At 54.4% G+C, this 23473-nt stretch overlaps 2 protein-coding genes across 3 annotated transcripts in view; both read right to left on the reverse strand.

The window, feature by feature from the left end:
- CROCC (ciliary rootlet coiled-coil, rootletin) overlaps window positions 1-2666 on the reverse strand; it is a 52620-nt gene extending 49954 nt beyond the window's left edge. The window contains exon 1 of the mRNA XM_068968525.1: window positions 2661-2666. Coding sequence (XP_068824626.1) covers window positions 2661-2666 — 6 coding nt within the window. The remainder of the gene's footprint in view (window positions 1-2660) is intronic.
- Window positions 2667-10874: 8208 nt separating this feature from the next.
- On the reverse strand, window positions 10875-23473 carry NECAP2 (NECAP endocytosis associated 2). 2 transcript variants are annotated; one of them, XM_068967597.1, is made up of 8 exons: window positions 23376-23473; window positions 21116-21216; window positions 18596-18700; window positions 18429-18510; window positions 17372-17480; window positions 14725-14902; window positions 11867-11951; window positions 10875-11060 (listed from the first exon to the last, which is right to left on the reverse strand). In XM_068967597.1, exons 1-8 carry the CDS (start codon window positions 23465-23467, stop codon window positions 11012-11014), a joined length of 801 nt encoding a protein of 266 aa, XP_068823698.1. In that variant the 5' UTR covers window positions 23468-23473; the 3' UTR covers window positions 10875-11011. The 2 variants fall into 2 exon arrangements, with proteins under 2 accessions (XP_068823698.1, XP_068823699.1); XM_068967598.1 differs by having other exon boundaries at window positions 23454-23467.

The following is a 23473-nucleotide window of genomic DNA, read 5'->3' on the forward strand; positions in this document are numbered from 1 at the left end:
GTCAGATATGGCCATGTGATCTAGTTCTCACTAGCAGAATTATTGATGCTTTTGAGCTGTGGTGTTGGAGAAGACTCTTGAGAGTCCCTTGGACTGCAAGGAGATCCAACCAGTCCATTCTGAAGGAGATCATTCCTGGGTATTCATTGGAAAGACTGATGCTGAAGCTGAAACTCCAATCCTTTGGCCACCTGATGCGAAGAAATGACTCATTGGAAAAGACCCTGAGGGTGAGAAAGATTGAAGGCAGGAGGAGAAGGGGACAACAGAGGATGAGATGGTTGGATGGCATCACCGACTCGAACATGAGTCTGAGCAAGCTCCGGGAGACAGTGAAGGCAGGGGAGCTTGGCGTGCTGCAGCCCCTGGGGTCGCGAAGAGTCGGACGCGACTGAGCGCCTGCACAACAACAGCAGAATTAAGACAGAACTAAAGCATGCCACTCAGACCTGCCCCATAAAAACCTCCCACGAGGACTTCTCGCCTTCCCTGTCCCCCAGCTGGAAGGAAATAACGCGGAGCTCCTAGAGAATGCTAGAGCCACAAGCTGGAAGGGCTCTGGGTCTGTGGGTCACCATGTAGAAAGCCACCTAACAGGACTTCTCATGAATGAGAAATGAACTTCTTTTGTGCTAAGTCACTGAGATTTCAGGATTTCACTGTCACATCAGCTGTGCTGTGGTTAGTTGCTTAGTCGTGTCCGACTCTGTGAACCCATGGACTGTGGCCAGCCAGGCTCCTCTGTCCATGGGATTCTCCAGGCAAGAACACTGGAGCGGGTTGCCATGCCCTCCTCCAGGGAGTCCTTCCCAGGGATCGAACCGGGGTCTCCCACATTGCAGGTGGATTCTTTACTGTCTGATCCATCAGGGAAGCCCAGGAATACTGGAGTGGGTAGCCTATTTCTTCTCCACAGGATCTTCCCGACCCAGGAATTGAACCAGGGTCTCCTGCATTGTAGGTGGATTCTCTACCAGCTGAGCTACCAGGAAAGCCCATCGCATCAGCCAGAATTACGTTAATGACTCCCCACTGTTATGTAGTTAATACCACTGGTCTTAGTTTTGGTTGTTTGTTCTGTGGTTGCGAGCATGACGGATCTCAGTTCACCCACCAGGGATGGAACGCCTGCCCCCAGCAGTGGAAATGCAGAGTCCCAACCACTGGACCGTCAGGGAAGTCCTTCGGGTTGGCTATTGTTAGCGCTATCATCACCAGTACAGCGCCCAGTCTAGAACCCTGCCTGGTGCACTGTAGCCCCTCCGCCACTGTTGGGTGAATAAACACAGAAAAGACACCCTTTGCACTCATTCCCTCCCCACTCTTGCTTAGTCCTCTGCCCACCCTGCAAAGCTGCCGTTTGCCATGTCCAGCTGCAGGCACTAGCCAAAAAGTCCCCCAAAGGCTACTCATGAATCTCAAATATACCAGCTGCTCTTACCCATTATCCTTTCTTTATTCTCCAGTTGCTGACTAGAAATTATAATAAAAATACTGAAGCTACCATGAGCCACATGCTGTGCCCCAAATTCTGCACCTCTACCTTATCTGTTTAAACCTTTTTGACAGCCCCGGATGCTGCTACTGTTGTACCCATTTTACAGATGATAACAATAAGCCTGGGTGGGGTTAAATGATTTGCTCAGAAACACTACTTTAGGAACAATCCCAGGTGTTCTCCTTATTTATTGCAAGTAATAACACTTTCCTTTCCTCTCCCCCCACCCAAAAAAATTATTTGCTAAGTCATCCAGTCATGGATGAGTTACAAGCTGGAATCAAGATTGTTGACAGAAATATCAACAACCTCAGATATGCAGATGATACCATTCCAATGGCAGAGAGCGAAGAGGAACTAAAGAGCCTCTAGATGAGGGTGAAAGAGGAGAGTGAAAAAACAAGCTTAAAACTCACTATTAAAAAAACTAAGATCATGGCATCCAGTCCTATCACTTCATGGCAAATAGATGGGGAAAAGGTGGAAGTGGTGACAGATTTCCTCTTCTTGGCTCTAAAATCATTGCAGACGGTGACTGCGGCCGTGAAGTTAGAAGACGACTGCTTCTTGGAAGGAAAGCTATGACCAACCTAGACAGCATATTAAGAAGCAGAGACATTACTTTGCTGACCAAGGTCTGTCTAGTCAGGTCTTTCCAGCAGTCATGCACAGATGTGAGAGCTGAACCATAAAGAAGGCTGAGCACCAAAGAATTGATGCTTCCGAACCGTGGTGCTGGAGAAGATGCCTGAGATTCCTTTGGATGGCAAGGAGATCAAACCCGTCCATCCTAAAGAAAACCAATGCTGAATATTCATTGGAAAGACGAATGCTGAAGCTCCAATACTTTGGCCACCTGATGAGAACAGTCAACTCACTGGAAAAAGACCCTGATGCTGGGAAAGACTGAGGGCAGAAGGAGGTGACAGAGGATGAGATGGTTGGATGACATCACCAATTCAATGGACATGAGTTTCAGCAAACTCCAGGAGAGGGTGAGGGACAGGGAGGCCTAGCGTGCTGCAGCCCATGGGGCTGCAAAGAGCTGGACACGACTGAGCGCCTGAGCAACAGCAACAAATCCAGCCATGAAGAGCTGAAGCCACGGGAGAGGCCCACGTGTGCCTGGCTCCATAGTTTGAAACCATCACGCGACGGCTACCGTCATGTAGCGCTTGCTGTATGCCAGTCACCACGCTAGGTTTCCGATGTGTATCCAGTGAGCCACTGCCACCTCTTGCCCCGCCTGCTGAGATGGCTCCTCATGGGCGTCCCTACTTCCTCTCTGTCCCCTACCCGTTCGTCCCCACACATCCCTCTTCTATGCACTCTTCCCCCACTCTGGCTACCATCATGCTCAGAATAAAATTCAAAGTCCTGCCATGCCCACAAGGCCTGCTCAATGCAGCCCCGGTCCACCTCTCCACCTCATCTCTCCTCTCCCAAAGCGCACTCCTCCCCAGCATGCTGGCCTTCCTGATTCTCACACTCACCAAGCACGCTGCACCTCAGGGCCTTTGCACCTGTCACCCTCTCTGCCTGGAATGCTGTTCCCCTTCCTTTCACGGCTGACTCCTGCTTCTCAACCAGACCTCGGCCAAAAATGTCACCTTCTGAGAGTGTGAACCCTGATCTTCCAGCCAAAAAAATTTTTTTTACTACAGGTATGCTGTTGGTCTGCTCCAAGGGCAGGAACCAAGTTGGCCTTGCTTACTGGTGTCTCTGTAGAGCTTAAGGCCCCAAATACCATTAACAGTTGTTGAGTGAGTGAAGGAATGCCAGGAGACAAATGTAATATAGGAAACTAAACGAAAAAGAAAAAATAGAAAGGAAAAGAAAACTTCCCTGGGTTTGTCGGGGGTCACACAGGGCAAGTCTTGGCCTGTGTATTCTCCACAGAATGGGATCCCACAAGGACCCCGGGAACACATATCCAACACCCGCCACACCTCAGGAGCCCAAGGTTAAAAACCAGGCCATGTCCCCGACAGCAGACTCTCGGGTGGGAGGGGTATCTAGTCTCCAAGGGCTGACCCAGGGCTTGAGAGAAACATGGGAGAGGAGTAACTAAGTCAAACAAATCTCCAAGATCCAAGGTTTCTGACTCCTGAGGTCTTTCCTGACTGAGGAGCCTGCCCTGCCTGGCCTTAGCCTCTGCTCTGATCAGGCCACAGGATTTGGTTGGTAAGCACCTGCTGAGAGCTTAGCTAAGGAAAACAGGGAATCTCAGATGAGAACAGATGGTACCCGAGTGTCGCTTCTCTCCAACCGTCTCCCACTCCCCAAGACAAGTGGAGGTCCCAGAGGGAGCTGGGATGACTGGTCCCAAGGCAGGCACCGGCTCAGAGCGCTGTCCTCTTGTGTTTGCATAAAAATCACAAGGGAGCCGGCTCACAAGGGCAACCCCAGAGATCGGGGTCTCAGGCCCCATGGTGAGAGGCCCCAGGAGGGCCCAAATCCCTGCAGGGTGTGCCATCTTTGGGAACTCAGTGGACCGCGCTGGGCCTCAGTCTCCTCATGGGCAAAAGGGAGCTTCTTGCGACTTCGTAGGCTGCACTGAAACAAAATCCCAAGCTTGGGGGGCAGGGCCGGCGCCTGGCCCACAGGAAGCGCAGGAAGGGATGCCTCATGGTGGCGGAGATGGGACAAGTCCGTCCAGCCGCGCGCGAGGCGACGCCCCGACAGAGAGGCGTCCGTCTAGAAGCCCGGGCGAGCCCCCGCCTCCCGCCCACCCTAGGCCGCGGGAATCGGGCGGGATTTGGAGCCGGACGGCGGGCAGGCCGTCTGCAGAGGCCGCGGGCGCTCTCCGCCAGCGGCGGGCCGGGCAGCGCGAGGGGCGGCGCGCGCCCTGAGGCCCCCGGGCCCCGGGCCCGCGGCTCCGGCCCGCCTCCGCGCGCGCCCGCCTCCCCGCCTCCGCGCGCGCCCGCGACCCGCCCCACCCGCGGCCGCCGCCCGCCGCGCGCGCCCGAGCCCCTGGCCCACGGCAGGGCGCGCCGCCGGCTTCCTACCTTCGCGCGCCAACGCCGCTGCCGCGCAGGCCGAGCGGGCCGGGCCGGAGGGCGGGGCCAGGGCGGGGCCAGAGGTGGGCGGGGCAATGGCAGGGCGGGGCGGGGCCAGGGGCGGGGTCGAGAGGGGCTGGCGCCCGACCCGCCCGCGTCCTCGCGTCGTCCCGCGTCTTCGCGTCGTCCCGCGTCGGGGGCGCGCCCTGGGCCCGGGGCGGGGCTGGTCGCAGGAAGCGTGAGGCGGGCTCTGGCCCGGGAGCCACACTGGACAGAGGGCTTTTCCCACAGGATTGCATTTACTGCTCCGGACAGTAATAATCCTCAAACAGGGATTATTAGCTCCTTCTGCCAAAACGGGAAATTGAAGACTAAGCCAGTTGCTCAGGGCCTGGAAGCTGCAAGGTGGTACAGTCGACTTGGAACCGAGACCCAGCGGCAGTCTGGGGTTCTGTGTCCTCTGCTGTTTGGTCACTAAGCCGTGTCTGACCCTTTGCGACCCCATGACTGTAGCCCACCAGGCTCCTCTGTCCTTGGGATTCTCCAGGCAAGACTACAGGAGTGAGTTGCCATACCTTCGTCCAGGGGATCTTCCCGACCCTGGGATCAAACCCTCACCTCCTGCATTGGCTGGAAGATTCTTTACCTCTGTGCCACTGGGAAGCCCTTGTGCCCCCTGACCCTGCCTGCAAGGCCTTAAACTCCTGGAGTCTGGCCTTGACCCATCGCCCAGCCAGACTGAGGAGGCATCAGTCCCTTGACCTGCGGGGAGAATGTCTGTCTTTCTGATTGCCCTGCAGTCTGGGATGAAGCACTGTGGCCTCAGCTTGTTCACGGGTAAAATGGCAGAAGCCCACGAACTGCCCTTCCGTCTCAGAAGCTCTGGTGCCTTCTCCACACGGAATGGGGATGAGACCACAGAGGAAAGCAGGCTTTTGAAACTAAACAGCGATGTGTCCTGTCTGTTCTAAAGTAGGTTAGATGTCCATCCTCTCAGTGGGCCTCAACTTCCCTGCATTCTTGAGGGCACTGGATCCATTTCAAAAGGGGGAGGCAGGCAGGTCTGAATCTCTAGGGTGGAGGAAGGACTGTTTTGTCTGAAAAACCATGTTTGATTTTGTGATTTTACATTTGGAAAAAGTAAATCCCCACAAAGAAGAGCAGCAGGCCTACAGCTGGCGGTCTGTTTCTCCACCGGCAAGAGGGGATGGATGGTGGTGGTGCTCAGTCATGCCCAGCTCTCTGCGACCCCGTGGACTGTAGCCCCCAGGCTCCTCTGTCCATGGGATTTCCCAGGCAAGAACACTACAGTGGGTAGCCATTTCCTCCTCTAGGGGATTTTCCTGACCCAGGGATCAAACCCTCATCTCCTGCTCAGCAGGTGGATTCTTTACCACCGTGCTGCCTGGGAAGCTCCCTGAACAGTAGTTTTGTCTTTGCCAGAGCCTGGGTTTTACACCTGAGAAACTACACTAGGGGCTGCCAGTGTGTCCTTCGGGCTCTGATACCTGGGGATGATACAGGCAAGGCTGCGACCTGGGCCAGGCCTGAGAGCTGTGGTCCAAGATTTGGGTCAATCCCTGGGGTCTGGGATGAGGAGGGCTGTGAGGTTTGCAGAAGGGCACAGATTCCCTGTGGTGTCCCTGGCCCAGCCTGAGGAGGGCTGACCAACCTCTGCCAGAAAGCAGATGGGCCCCCAGCTTCCCCAGCGTGGCTCAGGTCTGTGTCAACCTGTCCAGAATCTCCAGATTTGCTGAATCCCTACCCAGGCCTGGCTCCTTCATGGATCACAGCCTTGTCGTGACAAACCTAGACATCAGAGATACACTTTAATGACAAAGGTCCATATAGTCCATAGACTGTGGTTTTTCCAGTAGTTGTGTACAGATGTGAGAGCTGGACCATAAAGAAGGCTGGGTATTGAAGGATTGATGCTTTTGAACTGTGGTGTTGGAGAAGACTCTTGAGAGTCCTTTGGACTGCAAGGAGAACAAACCAGTCAACCCTAAAGGAAATCAACCCTGAATATTCATTGGAAGGTCTGATGCTGAAGCTGAATCTCCAAAACTTTGGCTACCTGGTGTGAATAGCCGACTCACTGGAAAAGATCCTGATGATGGGAAGGATTGAAGGCAAAAGGAGAAGGGTGTGGCAGAGATTGAGATGGTTGGATGGCATCACTGACTCAATGGACAGGAATTTGAGCAAGCTCTTGGAGACAATGAAGGACAGGGGAGCCCGACGTGCTGCAGTCCATGGGGTCGCAAAGAGCCAGACATGACTGAGCGACTGAACCCAGGTGCTGACGGGCTCGTGGCCTTCCCAGCCCACTTCTGGTCCTGCCTGTCCCTACAGAGCCCTCACTTCCAGAATGTTGCTCACAGCGTTGAGGTCTACGCTCCGAGCCTGCTCTGAGCTCCAGGGTCTGTGCTCCCCCCTTCTTGCCCGTCTCCCCAGTGGACCTGTCCAGGCCCATCTGCACCAGGTCTCCCTTAGGGCTGCCAGTGCCCACACCTCACAGGCAGCCCACACTGGCGTCCTTCCACACTGCTGGCTGTTAACCTCTCATTTTCTCGTTCCATCCTCCGTCCCCTTTGAATTCTTCTGTGAAGGGGAATTGTAGGCTACAGGTTCTAGGGTTATGTCAGCTTTACAGGTAAGGAGACCGAGAGGTCGCAAAGGTGCAGTGGCTTGCCCGAGGGCACACAGCGCGAAGTCCAGTGGGTCTCACCCCATGTTCTTTCCTCTCCAGCACGGCACTGCCTCCGGAGGTTTTGGGAGGGACAGCAAACACAGCTCCTCTGCTGGGCCTTCTTATGCCGGGGCTCCCAGGAGCCCACTGCAGGGAAGCACACACTGGCATCAGCCCTCCCCCGCAGGCTGCAGGCCCGCTGCCGTGCTGACCTGGGGCTCTGTTCAGCTCAGCCTGACCTGTGGGCATTTGAAAGCGCAGGGCTGCGACCCTGGTCACTGCCCCATAACCAGGTGGCACCCAGCCCTGCGCCCCGGGTCTGGCCACCAGAAGGGAGTTATGCCTGCTCCACTGTGGAGGGGTCTAAGTCTGCGGCTCCGGTAATGGAAACACGTGACTGGGACTTAGTACTCACATGCTGCTAGGGACAAGTGCTTGCCAAACCCAGGTGCTAGGCTGGGTTGGACTCTGCACCCCATCGGCAAACCACATTAAGCAGCAGGCTTAGAGGACATGTGTTCCGGTTAACTGGACCTGCTGGATACCTTACGCTTAACTGACAGGGTCTTATAATGCCTGACTTTTTTAAAGACCCTTTTTAAGCCTTACTTACGGCTGTGCTGGCCCTGTGCCTCTGTGCCCGCTCTCTCTGGCCGCTAGGGGCGGTAGCGTCTTTGTTCTGGTGCGCAGGCCTCCCACTGCAGCGGCTTCTCCTGCTGTGGAGCAGGGGCCTTGTTGCCCCGCAGCACGTGGACTCCTCCCGGACCAGATACCCAACCCGTGCCCTGCAGTGGCAGCATGGGCCTCCCCGCTGGACTGCTGGGGCAGTTCCTGAGGCACATTTTACATTAAGGGCACAGACCAGTGCCTTGCAGACGTAAGCAATAGCTGTTGTCACTGAAAGGGAAAGTGAGGCCCCAAGGGGCAGGTTAAGTGACCTACCAAGGCCATCCTGCCATCAAGTGTGTCCAGACCCTTCTTTTCCTCTGACTCCCATTCGATGCCCTTCAGTCACCTTTTGTATTAGTTATCTATTGCTGCCCAATGATACCACTGCAAACTTGGCAGCTTCAGACACATTTACTCACTCGGTTTCAGGGTTCGGGGGTCTGGGCACAGCGTGGCTGGGTCTCTGCAAGGCTGCTAAGGCTGGGGCTCATCTGAGGATCAACTGGGGAAGGGTCTGCTCCCCGGCTCAGGTGACTCTGGCAGCGTCCAGGTCCTTGTAGACTGCTGACCTGAGCGCTTCAGCTTCTTGTTGGCTGTCGGAGAGGCTGATTTTCCCACCTTGACGCTGCAGCCCTGGGACTAGGGCAAGTCACGCGACGTGGCAGTCGGCTTCTTTAAAGCCAGTGAGACAGAAGTTGCAATGTTATAGAATCATGAAGATATCTTGTAGTCTCAAAACCCTCAAACCCAATACCTACCTCCTATCCCCACCCCAGCGTTTAGAAGCTCCAGTCAGGGATCCAAGTGAGGCAATGCATGGCTCAGTACTGGGGGCTGTCCTGGGGACCCCGGTCCCACAGCTGGGATTTGAGCTGGTGATGCACCAGACTGTCCCCTGCCCTACAGATCCCTCCAGGTGCTTTCCAGGTTTTTTTTTTTGACTGCGGTTTCTTCAGCAGCACCATTGTAACAGTTCTGGATGCACTACCTGAGTCACAGGATGGGTACCTGCTAGTGGTTTAGATGCCTCGTCCAAGTGACACCTGGCTTAAGGAGACCGTGGCACATATTTTTACCATGAAGACAGTCTAGATCAAACCCCAGGTCTGTCTCCAAGACCCAAGGGCTCACCTTCAATGGCACATGGTTCCTGCCAAGGGCCTCCTCTAACGCTAAGCTGCTTCTTTCCTAGCCTCGGAGCAGCAGCAGCAGCAGCAGCAAGGCACTTAGAGAAGACGGGGAGTAACAGCGAACAGACAAGAGTCGGCTGCTCCTGAGAATCCCTTGATGCAATTTCCTTTTCCTTACTTAAAGGGCAAGAGGATGCTCAATTCCAGTTTTCTTTGTTCTTTGCTGTTGTCCAGTTGCTCAGTTGTGTCAGCCTCTTTGTGACCCACGGACGGCAGCACACCTGGCTTCCCTGTCCTCCACCGTCTCCTGGAGTTCGTGCAAACTCACGTTCACCATCCAACTAACTTCTCCTCTGTCATCCCTCATGCTGCTTACCAGTCAGAGGGGCCGTTTCTATAAGCAACGGTGGAAGCACATCTGTTACAGAGCCCACAGGCATGTAAACGCCATGGCCTTTATCTTGCTTTTAGGTCTCTGCCTGGACACCCTTACTGTTTAGGGACCTGCTTCCATGCGGAGGTCTTGGCAGGAGGCAGGGCTCGCCCCCCACATTAGAGGGCAAGAAGCCCAGAACGTCCCAGAAGGGCAGAAAGGCTGGACTCTGTAACCAGAGGCATTACTGGTTGCCTTAGGGCCACAGGGCCAAATCCCCCTATTCTGGCCAACCTGTTGCTGTGGCCCCAGTCTTAAGTCTGGACGTGGGTTCAGTGGTAAAAGGCGGTGTGTGTCCTGCAGAGGCATCCTGGGGGAGTCAGCAGCCATGGCGCAAAACACTTCCATCTCTGGCATACACCGACAGAGTAGAAACATTTATTTCTTATCTTAAAAATCTGGTCCCACCAAAAGGCCAACACTTTTTCTCAGTTCATCATCTAGACCTTTCAAAAAAGAACGCTTTCAATTAAAGAGGTAATGGATGTCAACGAAAGCGATTTCAGAGGTGTGCTCAGATAAAATTATTTCCTATAAACCAGGAACACAGGCAGACCTAGACTTCCAGCGGCTTCAGACTCCTTCTGTCTGTCACGTGCAGTCCCCAACGGAGAGAAGGAAGGAAGGAACTGTCTGCAGACAAGGCACTTCAGGAAGCACCCGGGAGAGCCCAAGTCCGCCAGGAACCACGCAGTGAGCCTGGGAGCCCACACAGCTGCCCGCGGGGGCTGCCCGCGGCGGCTGCCCGCGGCGGCAGGGCCAAAGCCCTCCCCTCCGTGAGAACAGCAGCCACTCTGGTCCAGATGCAGGCCTAGCTGCTGCCAGCGCCTGCCTCAGCCCTGCCCTGCCCGCCGGGCCTTGCACACACGGAAACCAGGCCACAAGGTTGAGATGAACACTGCTCCTGAAGCTCAGAGCCGCTCCCGCAGCGGACAGTGAGGAATGCTTTCAGAGGCTCCTGCGGGGGCAGGCTGCCACGGCATGCCTTTACAAAGACCGTGAGTTAGTGCAGATCAACACGTCAGCAAAGCAAACACTAAAAGAATTTTAAAAAGCTGGTTAATGCTCTTGGTTTCCCTCCTGATCGTCTGTTCAGGCTGCAGCCTAAAAGCCTTTCAGAAATCAGGAAGGAACCCCTCCTCCTGACGGGAATGGCTACAGCTGGCGCGTGTGCAGAAAGGCCCCCTCCAGACAGCGATCATGAGACACCCACGGCCTCCCCAGACGGGCTGGTCTGAACCCAGGCAGCACACTCAAGCCCTTCTTTTGCTTTGGGGGCTTGTGTTTAATAAGAGTCATCACGATGGAAGAGTCTCAGTCTCTCTCATGTCAAGAGGACAGACGGGGATAGGCATCCAGGAACTCTTCTTCCAAGTTCTGGTTGCAAATTCGAATCCCAGGCAACAGTGTGACACGGGGCCAATGTACCACCCAACGTGCCCAGTCTGTCGAGAGAGCCAGGTAAGGAGGAGGAGAGGAGACTCATGTTCCCAACAGAGGCTGGCCAGGGAGCACCGCATTCTCCTTCCTTCAGCCCTGACGAGGCGGCTCCTCTCCAGAAGTCGTATGAGGAAGAGAGTCACATCCAGGTCAGAACTGGACCCAGCCTGCGCCTGGCTGAGTCTGGCTGGAGGTCGACCTAGAAAGATAGGGACGGGGTTAGATTTCAAATGTTTGGAAATACAGAGCACAAGAGATGTAACTTCTCTCTAGGCAGAAAGGACTCCAAGAAGCCAGTCCCCGAATGCTCTAGGGCAGGGGTCAGCAGACTACAGCCAAGGACTAGACCAAGTCTAGTTTTCTGCCTGTTTATGTAGAGAAAGTTTCACTGGCACACAGGCACACTCACTCACTCACAGACTGTGGCTGTTCTGGGCTGCAAGAGTGGTCACGAGGAGCTGGGGTAGAGACCAGCTAGCCTGCAGTTTAAGCTCTGGCTTCCCGGTCCTTGAGAAAGCGTGTGCTGACTCCCGGCCTACAGCCCGTCCACATAACGATGCTGTGTGGTTAGCATCTTTTCACCCTGACCCCTAGGAAAGGCTCAAAATTTTAAGGAGGCAGAAAAGGCAGAGGTCCCATGAGGACGGGCCAATGCCAGAACCCTGGTGAACTCGTGGCCCAGTGTCCTAGGGTAGCTAGTGGGGAGGAGGAGATCAGAGGTACTGGTGACAAGCCAGAGTACCTGGTGAGGTGGTTGAAAGACCAGAAGGAGCTGCAGAGGGCGGCTCCAGGCCATTCAGCAGTGGAAGGCAGCAAAAAGCCTTCCCAAAAAGAAACGTGCCACCTGGAGTGGGCACACTGGGTCTCCATCCCCTCACTGGCCTCAAAGTGTCTGAACCGGTGCTCTTGCTCCCGACGTCAGAAGGCAGGCGCTGGGGCGATCCCAGGTTTGAAGAGTAACAGCCCTGGCCCCAGTTCCAGCACAGAGAACCTGACCCTCCTCACCCTGTGGATTTGGCGAAGTCTCCCCAGATGTCGGCGGTGGCAGTGGTGGCAGGCTTGGGCTGTGGCCAGGACACAGTGGCACCTCCTACAGACGTCCCCAAGTCCGACGGGAAGGAAGAAGAGAGGAGATAGAGGTGTCAGAGACCTCCCCTCTGGCTGCCTCAGTAACCTGGAAATCAGACTCATGATTCCAAGGTGCTGAGAAAGATATGCAGAGATGTGCTTTTCGGCAACAAAACACCTACAGACATTCACATTTCTGCTATCTTCTGACGAGCCCGAGGGGCTCCTGCAGACAGCGCAGAAGGCCACATACCAGGTGGAGGGGAGGGTACCAGCGGGGGCGGGTCACATGCCATCACTCTATCTGAAGGAGACCTCGCTCCAACCATTTATGCTGGAAATGTTTAAAATGTGCTACCTTCTGACTTCTTGGCTGAAGAACGCTCATCAAAACTGCAACACTGTCTTTATATAAAGTCCTCAGGCCAGTGTCTGGCTCAACTAGCTGAGAAAGTTATGTGCCAGACATGTAGCAAGTCCTAGGAGCCAAACTGTTATGGGGCTGGGGAGTCTTCCAGAAGTACCAAGTGGGCGTCTGTGTGGGTGTTGTCACTGGGTGGAGGGCACGACGGGGCGGCAGGGCCTGCTTTTCCAGCCCCTCCCCCAGTGGTGCCAGCACCCCTTCCTAAGGCCCTGTGCCAGCCACCTGCCTTCCCACCAGCTACGTCTAATGTCTAATGGGCCAGAAAAGCACATAAAGCGAGGGCCCTCCACAGTTCAGCAGTTCACCAAGTTAAACCCTCAGTGAGCCATAAAACTTGCGCTTCCCCGGTGGCTCAGATGGGAAAGAATCTGAGGTCAAGAATCTGCAAGTAAAATCCGCCTGCAATGTAGGAGACCTGGGTTCTACCCTGGGTGGGGAAGATCCCCTGAAGGAGGGCATGGCAACCCACTCCAGTATTCCTGCCTGGAGAATCCCATAGACAGAGGAGCCTGGTGGGCTACAGTCCATGGGGTCACAGAATCGGACACGACTCAGCGAATAAGCACCTAAGTATTTAATAGACATTATCTCGTCTGAACCTCACCACAGCCCCTGGGGGAAGACAGGCTAGTCTGTTTGACTTTATGCAGGTTACTTCAGCCTCAATCTCCGTATCTCTAAAATGGAGACGGTAGTGACGAATACTCTTCATAAGACTGACCGGTCTGAGGATCAAATATGTTAAGCAAGTGGAAGGCTTCCAACAGGCCCAGCCAACAGTGATGCCGACGGCAATGGTGCAGTGCCACTCAGGCGAGAGCCGCCGCGCAGGGAGCGCGGACACTGCTCCAGGTGCCACTCTGCGCGCGCGGTGTGGGCCAGCGCATTTGATCCTCATAAGAAAGCGGTGCTGCAGGCATCATCACTACTCCTTTCCTACAGATAGAAACTGAGGCACGAAGGAGCAGGCAACCTTCTGAACGTCACACAGCGGTAGCTGGACTGTGACCTCACTCAGTCTGGCCTGGGAGCATTTGGCAAGTGGTCATGAATGCTGGCTAGTCACGACCCGCAGCTGCCCGTCTGGCACATCACATCACGCAGCCCTGGAAGCAGAGGCCTGGGGCTGCGCCTGCAGTGCCCTCAAACACTACCTGGCGTGACGCAGGGACTCCACGTTGGCACTGGACGTGCATTGGCCACAGACAGAACGCCCGAGACTGTGGCCCTCAGACCTCAGTGAGCCCCCAGCAGTGTGATGTGTGCAGGTCCCCGCCCCCGTCCCCAGGATGCCAAGCCCAGCGGTCCTGCGACCTCACTGAGAGTGACTCCAGGGGCTGGGCAGGTGCACTCCCTGACGGCTGTTCCTGCCGTTCTCTTGGGGTGAGGGATTCCCCACAGGGCTGAGGTTTGAAGCCTGACCTCCAGGTAAGCCCGACCCTTAAAAGGGAAAGAAAGCAGGCTTCTTGTTGGGATCCTCCCCCAGCCCAATATCCTGGTCAGAGAAAGGGGTCTGGCGACAGTCAGCCAGCCCAGTGAAGACGAAGAGCATCACACCGGCCGCGCAGGTGGGGTGGGGACACTGAGGGGCCAGGCTGGCCTCCCAGCACTTCCACGCCTGGCACAAGGCACTCATGTCCAGAACCCCGGGTCTCCAGAGGCGCTACTCACGGCCTGGAGCGAGCGCCAGCGCAGCCGCTGGGGGAGCTGCCTCCCGGCATCCAGTGCCCAACAGCCTCGCTGAGGAGCCCGCTTCAAACTCAATCTCCAGGTATACTTCCCACCACCTGCCGTGGAACACTCGTGTGGCCTCCATCTCCCTAACACACCAATGTTTAAAAGTCGAAGTCCTGTTCCTGCTCTTCTTCTGTCTGGAGCGCCGGCACCCCTGCCCGGGTCTCTGTCCCTCAAGGCCTGGTTCAGTGTCACCTCTTCCACGACGGCAGCTCTGCAGACCACACGGCTGGTAGTGAGTCTGGTCCCTGCACACTTGCTCTCTGCGCTCAGGATCCCTCTCTTCTGCTACGAGCAGACTGAGCGTCCTGTGACCACAGGCCACATCGCCATCACTCACTCACTCAGCGAGCAGCCTCTGAGAGCCAGGAGCCCACGCGCTGATGGTTTCACAGCCACGAGTGAGCTGTAGTCCCTGCCCATCAGGGCAGGACAGACACCCTGAAGCAGAAGTTGTGGGAAGAGAGAGGAGGCCCTTACCCAGTGTGGGCAGGACCAGCTTTGTGGCCCCCACCCTCCAGCTCCTCACAACGGGCACTAAGTGTGACCCATGTGGGCGAAGGAGGGAAAGCTGCGGGGCCTGCTGCCAGGGGAAAGAGGAGCCCAAGCTGTGGGGCCATCACCCTCGCACACTGACCTGAGCTGGGAGAAACTGCTGGCTGGACGACAGAGCCCCCCACAGACAAATGCTCCCCGGAGAGAGGGGCCAGGGCAGCGGTCTTTGCCCCTGGGGGTGGGGGAAGCAGGCTCAGTCCTCCCGTGCTGGTGGGCCGGGCGCGGGGCGTCCCGGCTGCGCCTTCCTTCTTCTTCATGCTCTAAAGAGAGGGGAGGAATGAGCATCGGTCAGCTCTGCTGGACCCCACTGCCACCAGAAAACTTCACAAGGTGACCCCGGGGCCCCAAAAGTATGCATCACCAGGACGCTCAGCAGCCATCCACGCAGCACTTTCACCTTGAAAAGCTATTTGTAAGAATCTTTAAAGCTGAACATATGACCTGATGCCCCTGCCATTCCACTCCTACATGGACCCAACAGAAATACGTACACGTGGGCACCAAAGACACCATCTGCACACTGACAGCAGCACTCCTGTAACAGCCCCAAACTGGAGACCACCCCGACGCCCACCACCAGGCCACTGGAGTCCTTGCCATAATGCAGCCCGCTGCCACCGCGAGGATAAACCGACTACACTCAGCAACATGGATGCCCTCACACATGCCAGGCTGAGGAAACAGAAGGAGTCACACACAAAGGAGTATGAAGGGTGTGAGTCAATCAATAAAACGTTAAAACAACATCAGGATAGTGCTCACTCTGTCCTGCGGAAGAGAGCAGGGGAGGGGCTTCCAGAGTGCTGAGAGCCATCCTTCATCTGGGGGCTAGCTTGTGGGAGCAAACTTGTCTTTTCAACATGTATTTCCTCATCTTCAGCTGCACTGGGTCCTCACGGCTGTGCGTGGGCTTTCTCTCAGTGCTACGGCTTCTCCTCTTGCGGAGCACGGGCTCTGCAGCACAGGCTCAGCTGCTCCACAGAATCCGGGATCTTCCCGGACCAGTGATAGAACCCATATCCCCTGCACTGGCAGGCAGATTCTGAACCACTAGACCACCAGGGAAGCCTGCATATTTGTTTTTTAAAATCCACCGTGTTCTGCATTTATAATGTGTGTACTTTTCTGTATGTATATTATACCTCAACAAAACATTTAATAAAGAAAAACAGAAACATCAACACCGAGGTAAACCAGAAGCCAGAGCATCTCAAATATGAAGATGGCATGGTTCCCACCTTGCCAGGAGAGCAATCAAATGCTGAGATCACAGACCAGAGTCAAGTGAACTGAAGTGAAAGTCACTCAGCCGTGTCTGACTCTTTTCAACCCCATGGACTGTATAGTCCATGGAATTCTCCAGGCCAAAATACTGGAGTGGGTAGCCTTTCCCCTCTCCAGGGAATCTTCCCAACCCAGGGATCGAATCCATGTCTCCCACATTGCAGGTGGATTCTTTTGACCAGCTGAGCCACCAGGGACGCCGGAGAATACTGGGGTGGGTAGCCTAAGCCTTCCAAGTCCTGGGTATGCGTACAGCTGTGCTGATTATTTCTAGCTTGATGACCCTGCACAAGACCCTCCAGCTCTCTAAACCTCCATTTCCTCTCCTGTAAAAGGGGAGAATGTTTAATCCGCATGAGAAGTGCCCTAAAAACACTACCTGGCAAACAGGTGATGCTCATTAAATGTTAGTTTCCTCCCAGCAAGACAGAGATTCACATCCCAACCAGTCCACTGGACATGACCTGGATTTTCTCTTAAGAGACAGTTGGCCAACTTCAAGGGTCCCAAACCGTCACCAGCAGGAAGCGGAAGAGAGGAGAAAGAGACAGTAAGTGAAGTGGGAGACTGTTATTTCAGGGTTACAGACTGTCTTCAGAAACAAATCCACTAGGTCCTCAGGTCCCCCAAATCATTCAGCTCCACCCCTACACCCAGGCAGAGGCCACATCTTGCAGTCCAGCCCAGCTCAACTTCTCCTGAGATGTAGGGCCCGTCAGGACCATGACAAGGGAGCCCGGACACCACCGCCAGCAGAGCTGCCCGTGACCCCCAGTGCCCACCCGACGCTTCCCTGCCAGCAGAGTGCTGCCGATCTTTTTTTTTTTTTTTTTAATTTGGCTGTGCCAGGTCTTAGCTGTGGTGCGAGGAATCTTTTAGTTGCAGCATGTGGGATCCAGTTCCCTGACCGGGGACTGGACTCGTGTCCCCTACCTCGGGAACGTGGAGTCTTAACTAAAGGGCTACCAGGGACGTCCCCAAAACATAACCTGGGATGAGTACATGGTCCCCCCTGCCAACAGCCAACACAGAAACATCAGCTATGTCAGCAAGCGACTGACGTTTCTCAACTCAAGAGGTTTTGCACACACCAAGCCCTCTGAACCGCCCTCTGACCTCTCTTCCCTTGCTTATAGGTCGCTTCTTCCAGGAAGGCGTCTCTGGTTCCCCCTAACTCTAGGCTGCAGGACTCCCCACCCTAGGAGTTCACAGCACTGAAGACATCCCGAGGTCACAGAACCTTCCCGCCACATAATCACATCTTGACTCCCTCACCTCAGCTCCACTCTGAGTTCTGTGATAGCAGAACCCTCTTTCTCACCCCCAGCGCAATACCTGGCATTGGGCTGCTGCTCAGTACCCACATGTTGGACTGTGAGAAGAGCAGCGGCTCTGGGCTGGGCTTGGTGTGGTGGCCAAGGCTGCCGAGCAGGGGCAGCACTCACCGCAATGTTGAGCTTGATGGTCTGGCCCTCCTTGAAACTTAGGTCCAATTTGGGACCTTGATCTGGGTTCTGGGCTTGTTTTGCAAATTCACACTGCTGTTTCACCCACCTGAGGAGAGAAGAGGAAGGAAGAGGTGAGGAAGGGGCGAGCTGCCCTGTGTTCATGCCCTTGCTTCAGTCCCACCTGCCATCAGTCCAGGACGAGGCTCTGACTGCAGCCTTGCGGGAGGAACTGAGAGCAGCTTGAGAATTAGGCCTGAACTCAAGTCCTGGCTTTGACACGTAAGCAGCTTGCATGTCTGTCAGTTTCCTCATCAGCAAAATGGGATGACGATTCCCTATGCCTTAAAGACTATGAAAATTTCACAAGGTCATTTATATAGAGGGGCCTAACACTGGTCTTCAGGAAATCTGAGAACCTGGTCCTTTCCTCCTCAGCATGTGGCGTGAAGACTGAAACACCGTCCAGGGGCTTAAAAAGTAGATGGTGAGAGGACAGATGCCCAGCCAAGTGGAAAGCAACAAAAAGGTCCCCACCCTCCAGAGAGCGGCGCTCCAGCAGCCATGCAGAGCAGAGGCGCTAGAAGCACTTGCGTGAGCAGCTGCACACCCCCCACAGCCAGAGGTGGAGGCCTCAGATGGCAGGGAAGCAGGCTTTCCTCCCCTTCTAACTTCAAAAGGACCAGCAGGGTGTGTGCTGAGTGGCCTGGGAAACCGAGCACTGCTTATCACAGCATGGAGGAACAGGTCTGGAAAGGCCAAGGGAGCTGGGAAAAGACTCCGGCTGCTCAAGGGACTGACAGGGGCAGAGATGTGACACCTCCAAGGCTGGGGCAGCTGACTGGGGATCAGAGATGGGCCTCAGGAAAAGGAGACCTCAGGGTGGAGATGAGGACTTGCAGAGTGCAGAGGGGACCTGTCTTAAGGAGAAGTGAGTTCCCCTGAGGCTCTGCCAACAGACAGATCACACACAGCCACCTGGGTATCCTAACCTGGCAGATCATGCTGTCCCAGGAAAGAGGGAGGAGGCATGAGTGTGTCTCCTGGAACCACTCACTTGAAATGGTCCTGCAAGGCAACATTGAAGTCAAAGGCGTCACCTCGGTCCCCGAAGCCAATTCCAATAAACGCCCGTCGCCCTGGGGGACAACACACAATCAATTCTACTTTCCAAAGGCAGAGAAAACCCTTCTTGGAAGAGGGAGCCCCAAGTCCTGAGCTTACCGTTTCCATCTTCGATGCGGATAACGAAGTACCTGCTGGAATCCGTCACGCTCTCCACAGCTGTGCCGGGAAACTGATCCACTGGGGCCTGAGCAAAGAGCTCCCCTGAAAGCGGAAGTGAGGATGAGCCTTGAGTTCCTCACAGCCTATTTCTATCCCATGACTGGGGCCCTTGCCCTACGAGGAAGATCGGCAAACCTGACTCTGGAATTCAAGTCAAATGCATTCTGGGTAATGGAATGTAACAGGAATATAACCGATGAAAGATTTAAGTCAGAGGTGGCTTACAGGTCAGATTGTTCTCAGTTTAGTATTTTCAATTTAACTACCGAACACTTCAAAATCAAATTACATGTAAAATAACCCAGATTTCTGGCTTCTCTTAAAATCAAAAGCTCTAGCAACACTGGGCTTCCACTTCCACGTGAGAATGATGGGCTGGAGCTGGTCACCGTTCTGTGTCTCACCCATTCACACCCACTGCCTGTACCGAGGGCCCTGGTTCACGGAGATCACACCTTCCGCATCAGTCTAGTACATGAGGCAGGACTCGAGGGACAGGTGAACCCAGTGAAGAGGGGAGGTTTCTGCACTCTCAGAAGGACCTGAAGCAGGCTGATTTAATCTAATCGCAGGCCAAAAGAGTGACTGCTTTTAAAAACAGCTCTTCCTTGGAGGAGGAAATGGCAACCCACTCGTCTTCTTGCCTGGAAAATTCCACGGACAGAAGAGCCTGCAAGCTACAGTCCATGGGGTGGCATGACGGAGGGAGTTAGAGGGAGATGGATTGGTAGCAATAAACAGGCAGAACTAAAAATACAACAAAAAACAGCTCCTGTAAAACGCATCCCCTTATCAACTATGGCTCTCTAGGGTGTAGTGCAACACAAACCTGTGCTCATTTACAACTGGGGTTGTTTTTGAGTGTGCCGATCTCTGTTGATGAGTCAGGTATTGACCAGTTTCTACTAAATCCTATGGTTCAGAGGTGACTGTGCGATCAAGGCTGAACTGAAGCCAAATCTGTGGACCAAGTTTGTAGCTTCTTGTTAACTCCTCTGCCCTCTCTAGTTTGGTACCTGGGGATCTGGGATTCACCTGGATGTCTTCAGCCTAGAGCAGCGGTTCTCCATCACGGGTGATTTGGACCTCCCTTCTGCCAAGGGACACCTGACAATGTCTGGAGACACTTGTGACTGTCACAACTCGGGGGTGCTACTGGCATCTAGTAGGTATATGTCAGAGATGTTGCTAAGTATCTTAAATACGACTTAGACCACAAAACTCAGCTGGCCCCAAATGTCACTACTGCCGAAGCTGAGACACCCTGGCCTAGAGTGACTGGGAAGTGAGGGACAAACATGACCCAGAGGGTGGGACCCCAAGCTAAGGGTGTCCTGGGGTGGCTCCTGCAGGTGAGGCTCAGCTCTGAGCAGTGGCTGGTATACCAGGTGTCCCTTAAATGTAGTTCCCAGGGTCCCCAGAGAACAGGTGTTGCCATTCCCGTGTGCCGCCACCTGGGACGTCCCAGCTAATCTCGAAGCCAGCGTTCTCTGGGCAGCCCAGGCAGCCGTCCCTTCAAACTCCTCTGCCATCAATGCTCAGTCATGCTTGAAGCAAATCGGCACTTTGGGTCACCTTGCAGTTCACAAAGCATTTGGATATCTATGTGCTCATTTTGTATTCCAACAACCCCATGAAGCAGGAGCTAATGTGATCCCCACTTCACTAAAAAGGAGGCCAAGGTGTCAAAGGTCATGTGGCTTGTCTAAGGCCCCACAGCTCAGACACAAGTGGTGCAGATCTGAGAAGAGGCAGCCAGTTTTGCTCACGAATCCTTGCATTTTATTGCTCCACAAAGGAAAACCTCTATGGTAGAAAAAGAAGACATTACAGAATGCTGGGGCATCTGACTGAGAAGCCCTGCGTCTGATTCCAGCCCCGGGGGGTGGCCTGGGACTGCTCCAGGCCATGTTGCCCTCCACAGCTCACCCAGAGGCGCTGGTGGCACAGGACTGCCAGAGATTCTGCCAAGGGTGACAACTGTCAGCTGACTCCAACACAGCCCAGCTTGGCTTGTCCTCTCACCACAGAAAGAGCTGAGAAGGACAATTTCCAGTTCTTTCAGTTAGTGGGTGTGGTCAGTCTGGGAAGTTACCATTTAGCCGATAAGCAGAATTCCTGATTAAGAAACCGAGCTCACAGCAGAAGTCAACGTGTGGCTTATCTTCCAGACAAGCTCCAGGGCTTCCTACTTGGGACCAACCTGTAGGCCTTTTCTCTCTGGGCTCCCAAATTAGTATTTCCTTAAAGACGCCCAAAAGAACACGTGCTTGACAGGAAACACTTTCTTTTAAACTAAAGGTTGGGGAATGGAGTCAGTGTACAAGTATACCCGGGCTCTGATCTCCAGGACAGAGCCCCTGATTCCGAGTGGCTTGGCCAGGCCGTGGCCGCCCCTCCATTCACAAAGTGGGCGGCGCGGTCCCTCAGCCCCACGCAGGCCTCCCTGGCCTTTACCTGAGGTCCTGTCCTCCAGCTTGATGTAGGCCGTCTGGCCTTTTGCAGTGATCCGCAGCCGGCCACTCCAGGATGGCTGGTCCAGCTGCCACTCCGCAGCCCTAAAGGGACAAAAACCGTTGTGTCGCTGCCAGAGGCTCCGCTCCCCTGCTCCAGTGTTGGGGGTGGGGACAGGGGTGGGAAGGGCACGTGAGCTGCTTGCTCTAGACCGGGGGTTGGCAGACGCCTCAGGAAAAGGACCACACGATCTCTGTCTGCACTCCTCACGCTGCAGCTGCAGGGGGAGAGCAGTCATACTGCATCACGTGTTGGCGCTTCAGGCGTTCTAACTACATATTTTCTACTGAGCAGGGCTGTATGTATTTCAGTGAAACTTTATGGACAATCTGATTTCCATATAATTTTCACATTCTGAAAAATTCTTCTTTAAAATGTTCCCCAACCATTTAAAAACGTAGAAACCATTCTTAGCTTATGAGCCAAACAAAAACACGTGGGTCATAGCTGGCCAACCCCAGTTCCAGATTATAGAGACCTTCTCTGAAGTAGAATTCTAGGTTTCTTTCTGTAGAGAAAACCAACTACTAGGGCCCACGGTTTGCTGAGGACACTGCTAGGCTGTGGCCATCACAGCAATCATCTGGGACCACTGAGACCATCTTGGAGGAAAAGGAGAAGGGGAGCAAGCTTTAGCAGACGAGCAAAGGAGAGCAGCAGGACATGTGGGAAAAGTGACTGAGTATTCAAGAAAGCTGTTCTCAAAGGTAGCCTGAGAAGAAATAAACCCAGGAAACCACAGACCTATCGCAACGGCCTCTTTCAGCTCTTTTAAAGCATTAACTTTACATTTTAGTTCCATCTCAGTAAACCCCCCAAAAGCAAAAACCTTGGGTGTTTCCCAGAGGCTTTTCTTAGAAGTCCCTAAGCACATGCCAGGTCTTGGAGAGACATCATAACTGTGGACGCAGGTTGTTTTGAAGGCCACATAAATGCAGACTTTCAATTCACAAGTCAGCTGACTCTTCACAAGTTTCAGTTCCTCTTATTGGGACAAGGGGGCCTTTAACTCAAGTTAAGCAGAGCTCTGAGGCTGAAGTGCAGGGGCTGGCAGTTTCCTTTTTGCCAACCTAGTCAGCCTTAACGCTTGGTAACCTCGATCTCTGGGGGACCAGACTCATCCTACTGAAGGGATGGAGGTAGATGACCATCCCTGGTTTGGTGGCCCATCCCGTCTGACCGCAGAAAGCAAATGAGCTTTTGTTCTATTGTTGCTTTCATATCATTTTTAAACTATGTCATGGATGCACTAGGTGTTCGATAAAGTATTTGTTCACTAGAAAATCAGCTACGAGACCATGTTAACCCAACTGAAAAGTAACAAGAGGCCAGAGACGTTGACACTCCGTCATTCTTGTGGTGCAGGCCAACCCTGTATCTCCAAATAACTTGGACAAATATTGCTTTCAAGATCTTGCCCACCCCCACCCCCAACCCCGTGTGGCACAAAATAGCCATACGCTAGGTTATCCATATGAGGCATTATCTTCTTTTAATATTTTTCCTCGTTGACAATGAAGACAAAATGCAATGGTGACAAAATGCAAACTGTACAAAGACATACGGTGAAAGGAAGCATCCTCCCAACCCCCCCCTTTCGTCTGGCGGGGCAGTTTCCTGTGTTCACTTCCACATAACCTACATTAACAAACACGCCTATTTGTTCGTCTCAGGTGAACATTTCACCAGGCAAGTGCGGATGGATGCCTCTCAATAGCCAGAGGAGGTGATCAGGGCCCAGGTTCGTGCCAAGAAAGCTGGGCAAGGAAGGGCCCCTGGGCTTTCAACATTAGCTTAGAACTTCCCAGGACGGGTCCTTTGGACCGGTTCTGGGCTCCCCTTCCTTCCTTCGGGAATTTCTGCCAGTGACAGGGCTCAAGTCTTTCCAAGGATCCCTTCAAGGCCGTCAGCTAGCGCTGAAAAAAAGGTCTGTGACACCACCACTCCCGACCATGTTTAGGTTCCCTAAATGCTATATACCGCCTTCAATCTTCCCCGCCGCCGGGACCCCATTCGTCGGACTGAGACAAGAGAAAGTCTGGGTACCCCTCGCGGCTCCGGCCTCGACCTGAGAGACCCGGCATGACCTGCGTCCGCCCCTCGCCCGTCAACTGGCCGGGCCGTCCTCTCCCACAGTGGGCGTGTGGGGATGGCCGGGGAGGGGTGAGGTCGTGCCTAGCCTAGCCTGGCGGCAGGTGGTCACCTGTAACCACGGTTGGTGGCCCGCGGCGGGATGCGGTAGACGTGGACATCTGGCTTCACACAGAGAACCGACTCGTACTCCGCTTCCTCCATCTCGAC

The sequence above is a fragment of the Capricornis sumatraensis genome, chromosome 3 (genome assembly GCF_032405125.1).
Source record: "Capricornis sumatraensis isolate serow.1 chromosome 3, serow.2, whole genome shotgun sequence".
Classification (NCBI taxonomy): domain Eukaryota; kingdom Metazoa; phylum Chordata; class Mammalia; order Artiodactyla; family Bovidae; genus Capricornis; species Capricornis sumatraensis.

Bases quoted from the DNA above. Each gene is read 5' to 3' on its own strand.
- NECAP2 (XM_068967597.1), bottom strand. From the start codon at position 23,467: ATGGAGGAAGCGGAGTACGAGTCGGTTCTCTGTGTGAAGCCAGATGTC. The intron at 21,217-23,375 runs GTGACCACCTGC...TTGTCCCTTTAG, and splicing joins GCCACCAACCGTGGTTACAG to GGCTGCGGAGTGGCAGCTGG. The intron at 18,511-18,595 runs GTAAGCTCAGGA...GTTGTCCCCCAG, and splicing joins CCGCATCGAAGATGGAAACG to GGCGACGGGCGTTTATTGGA.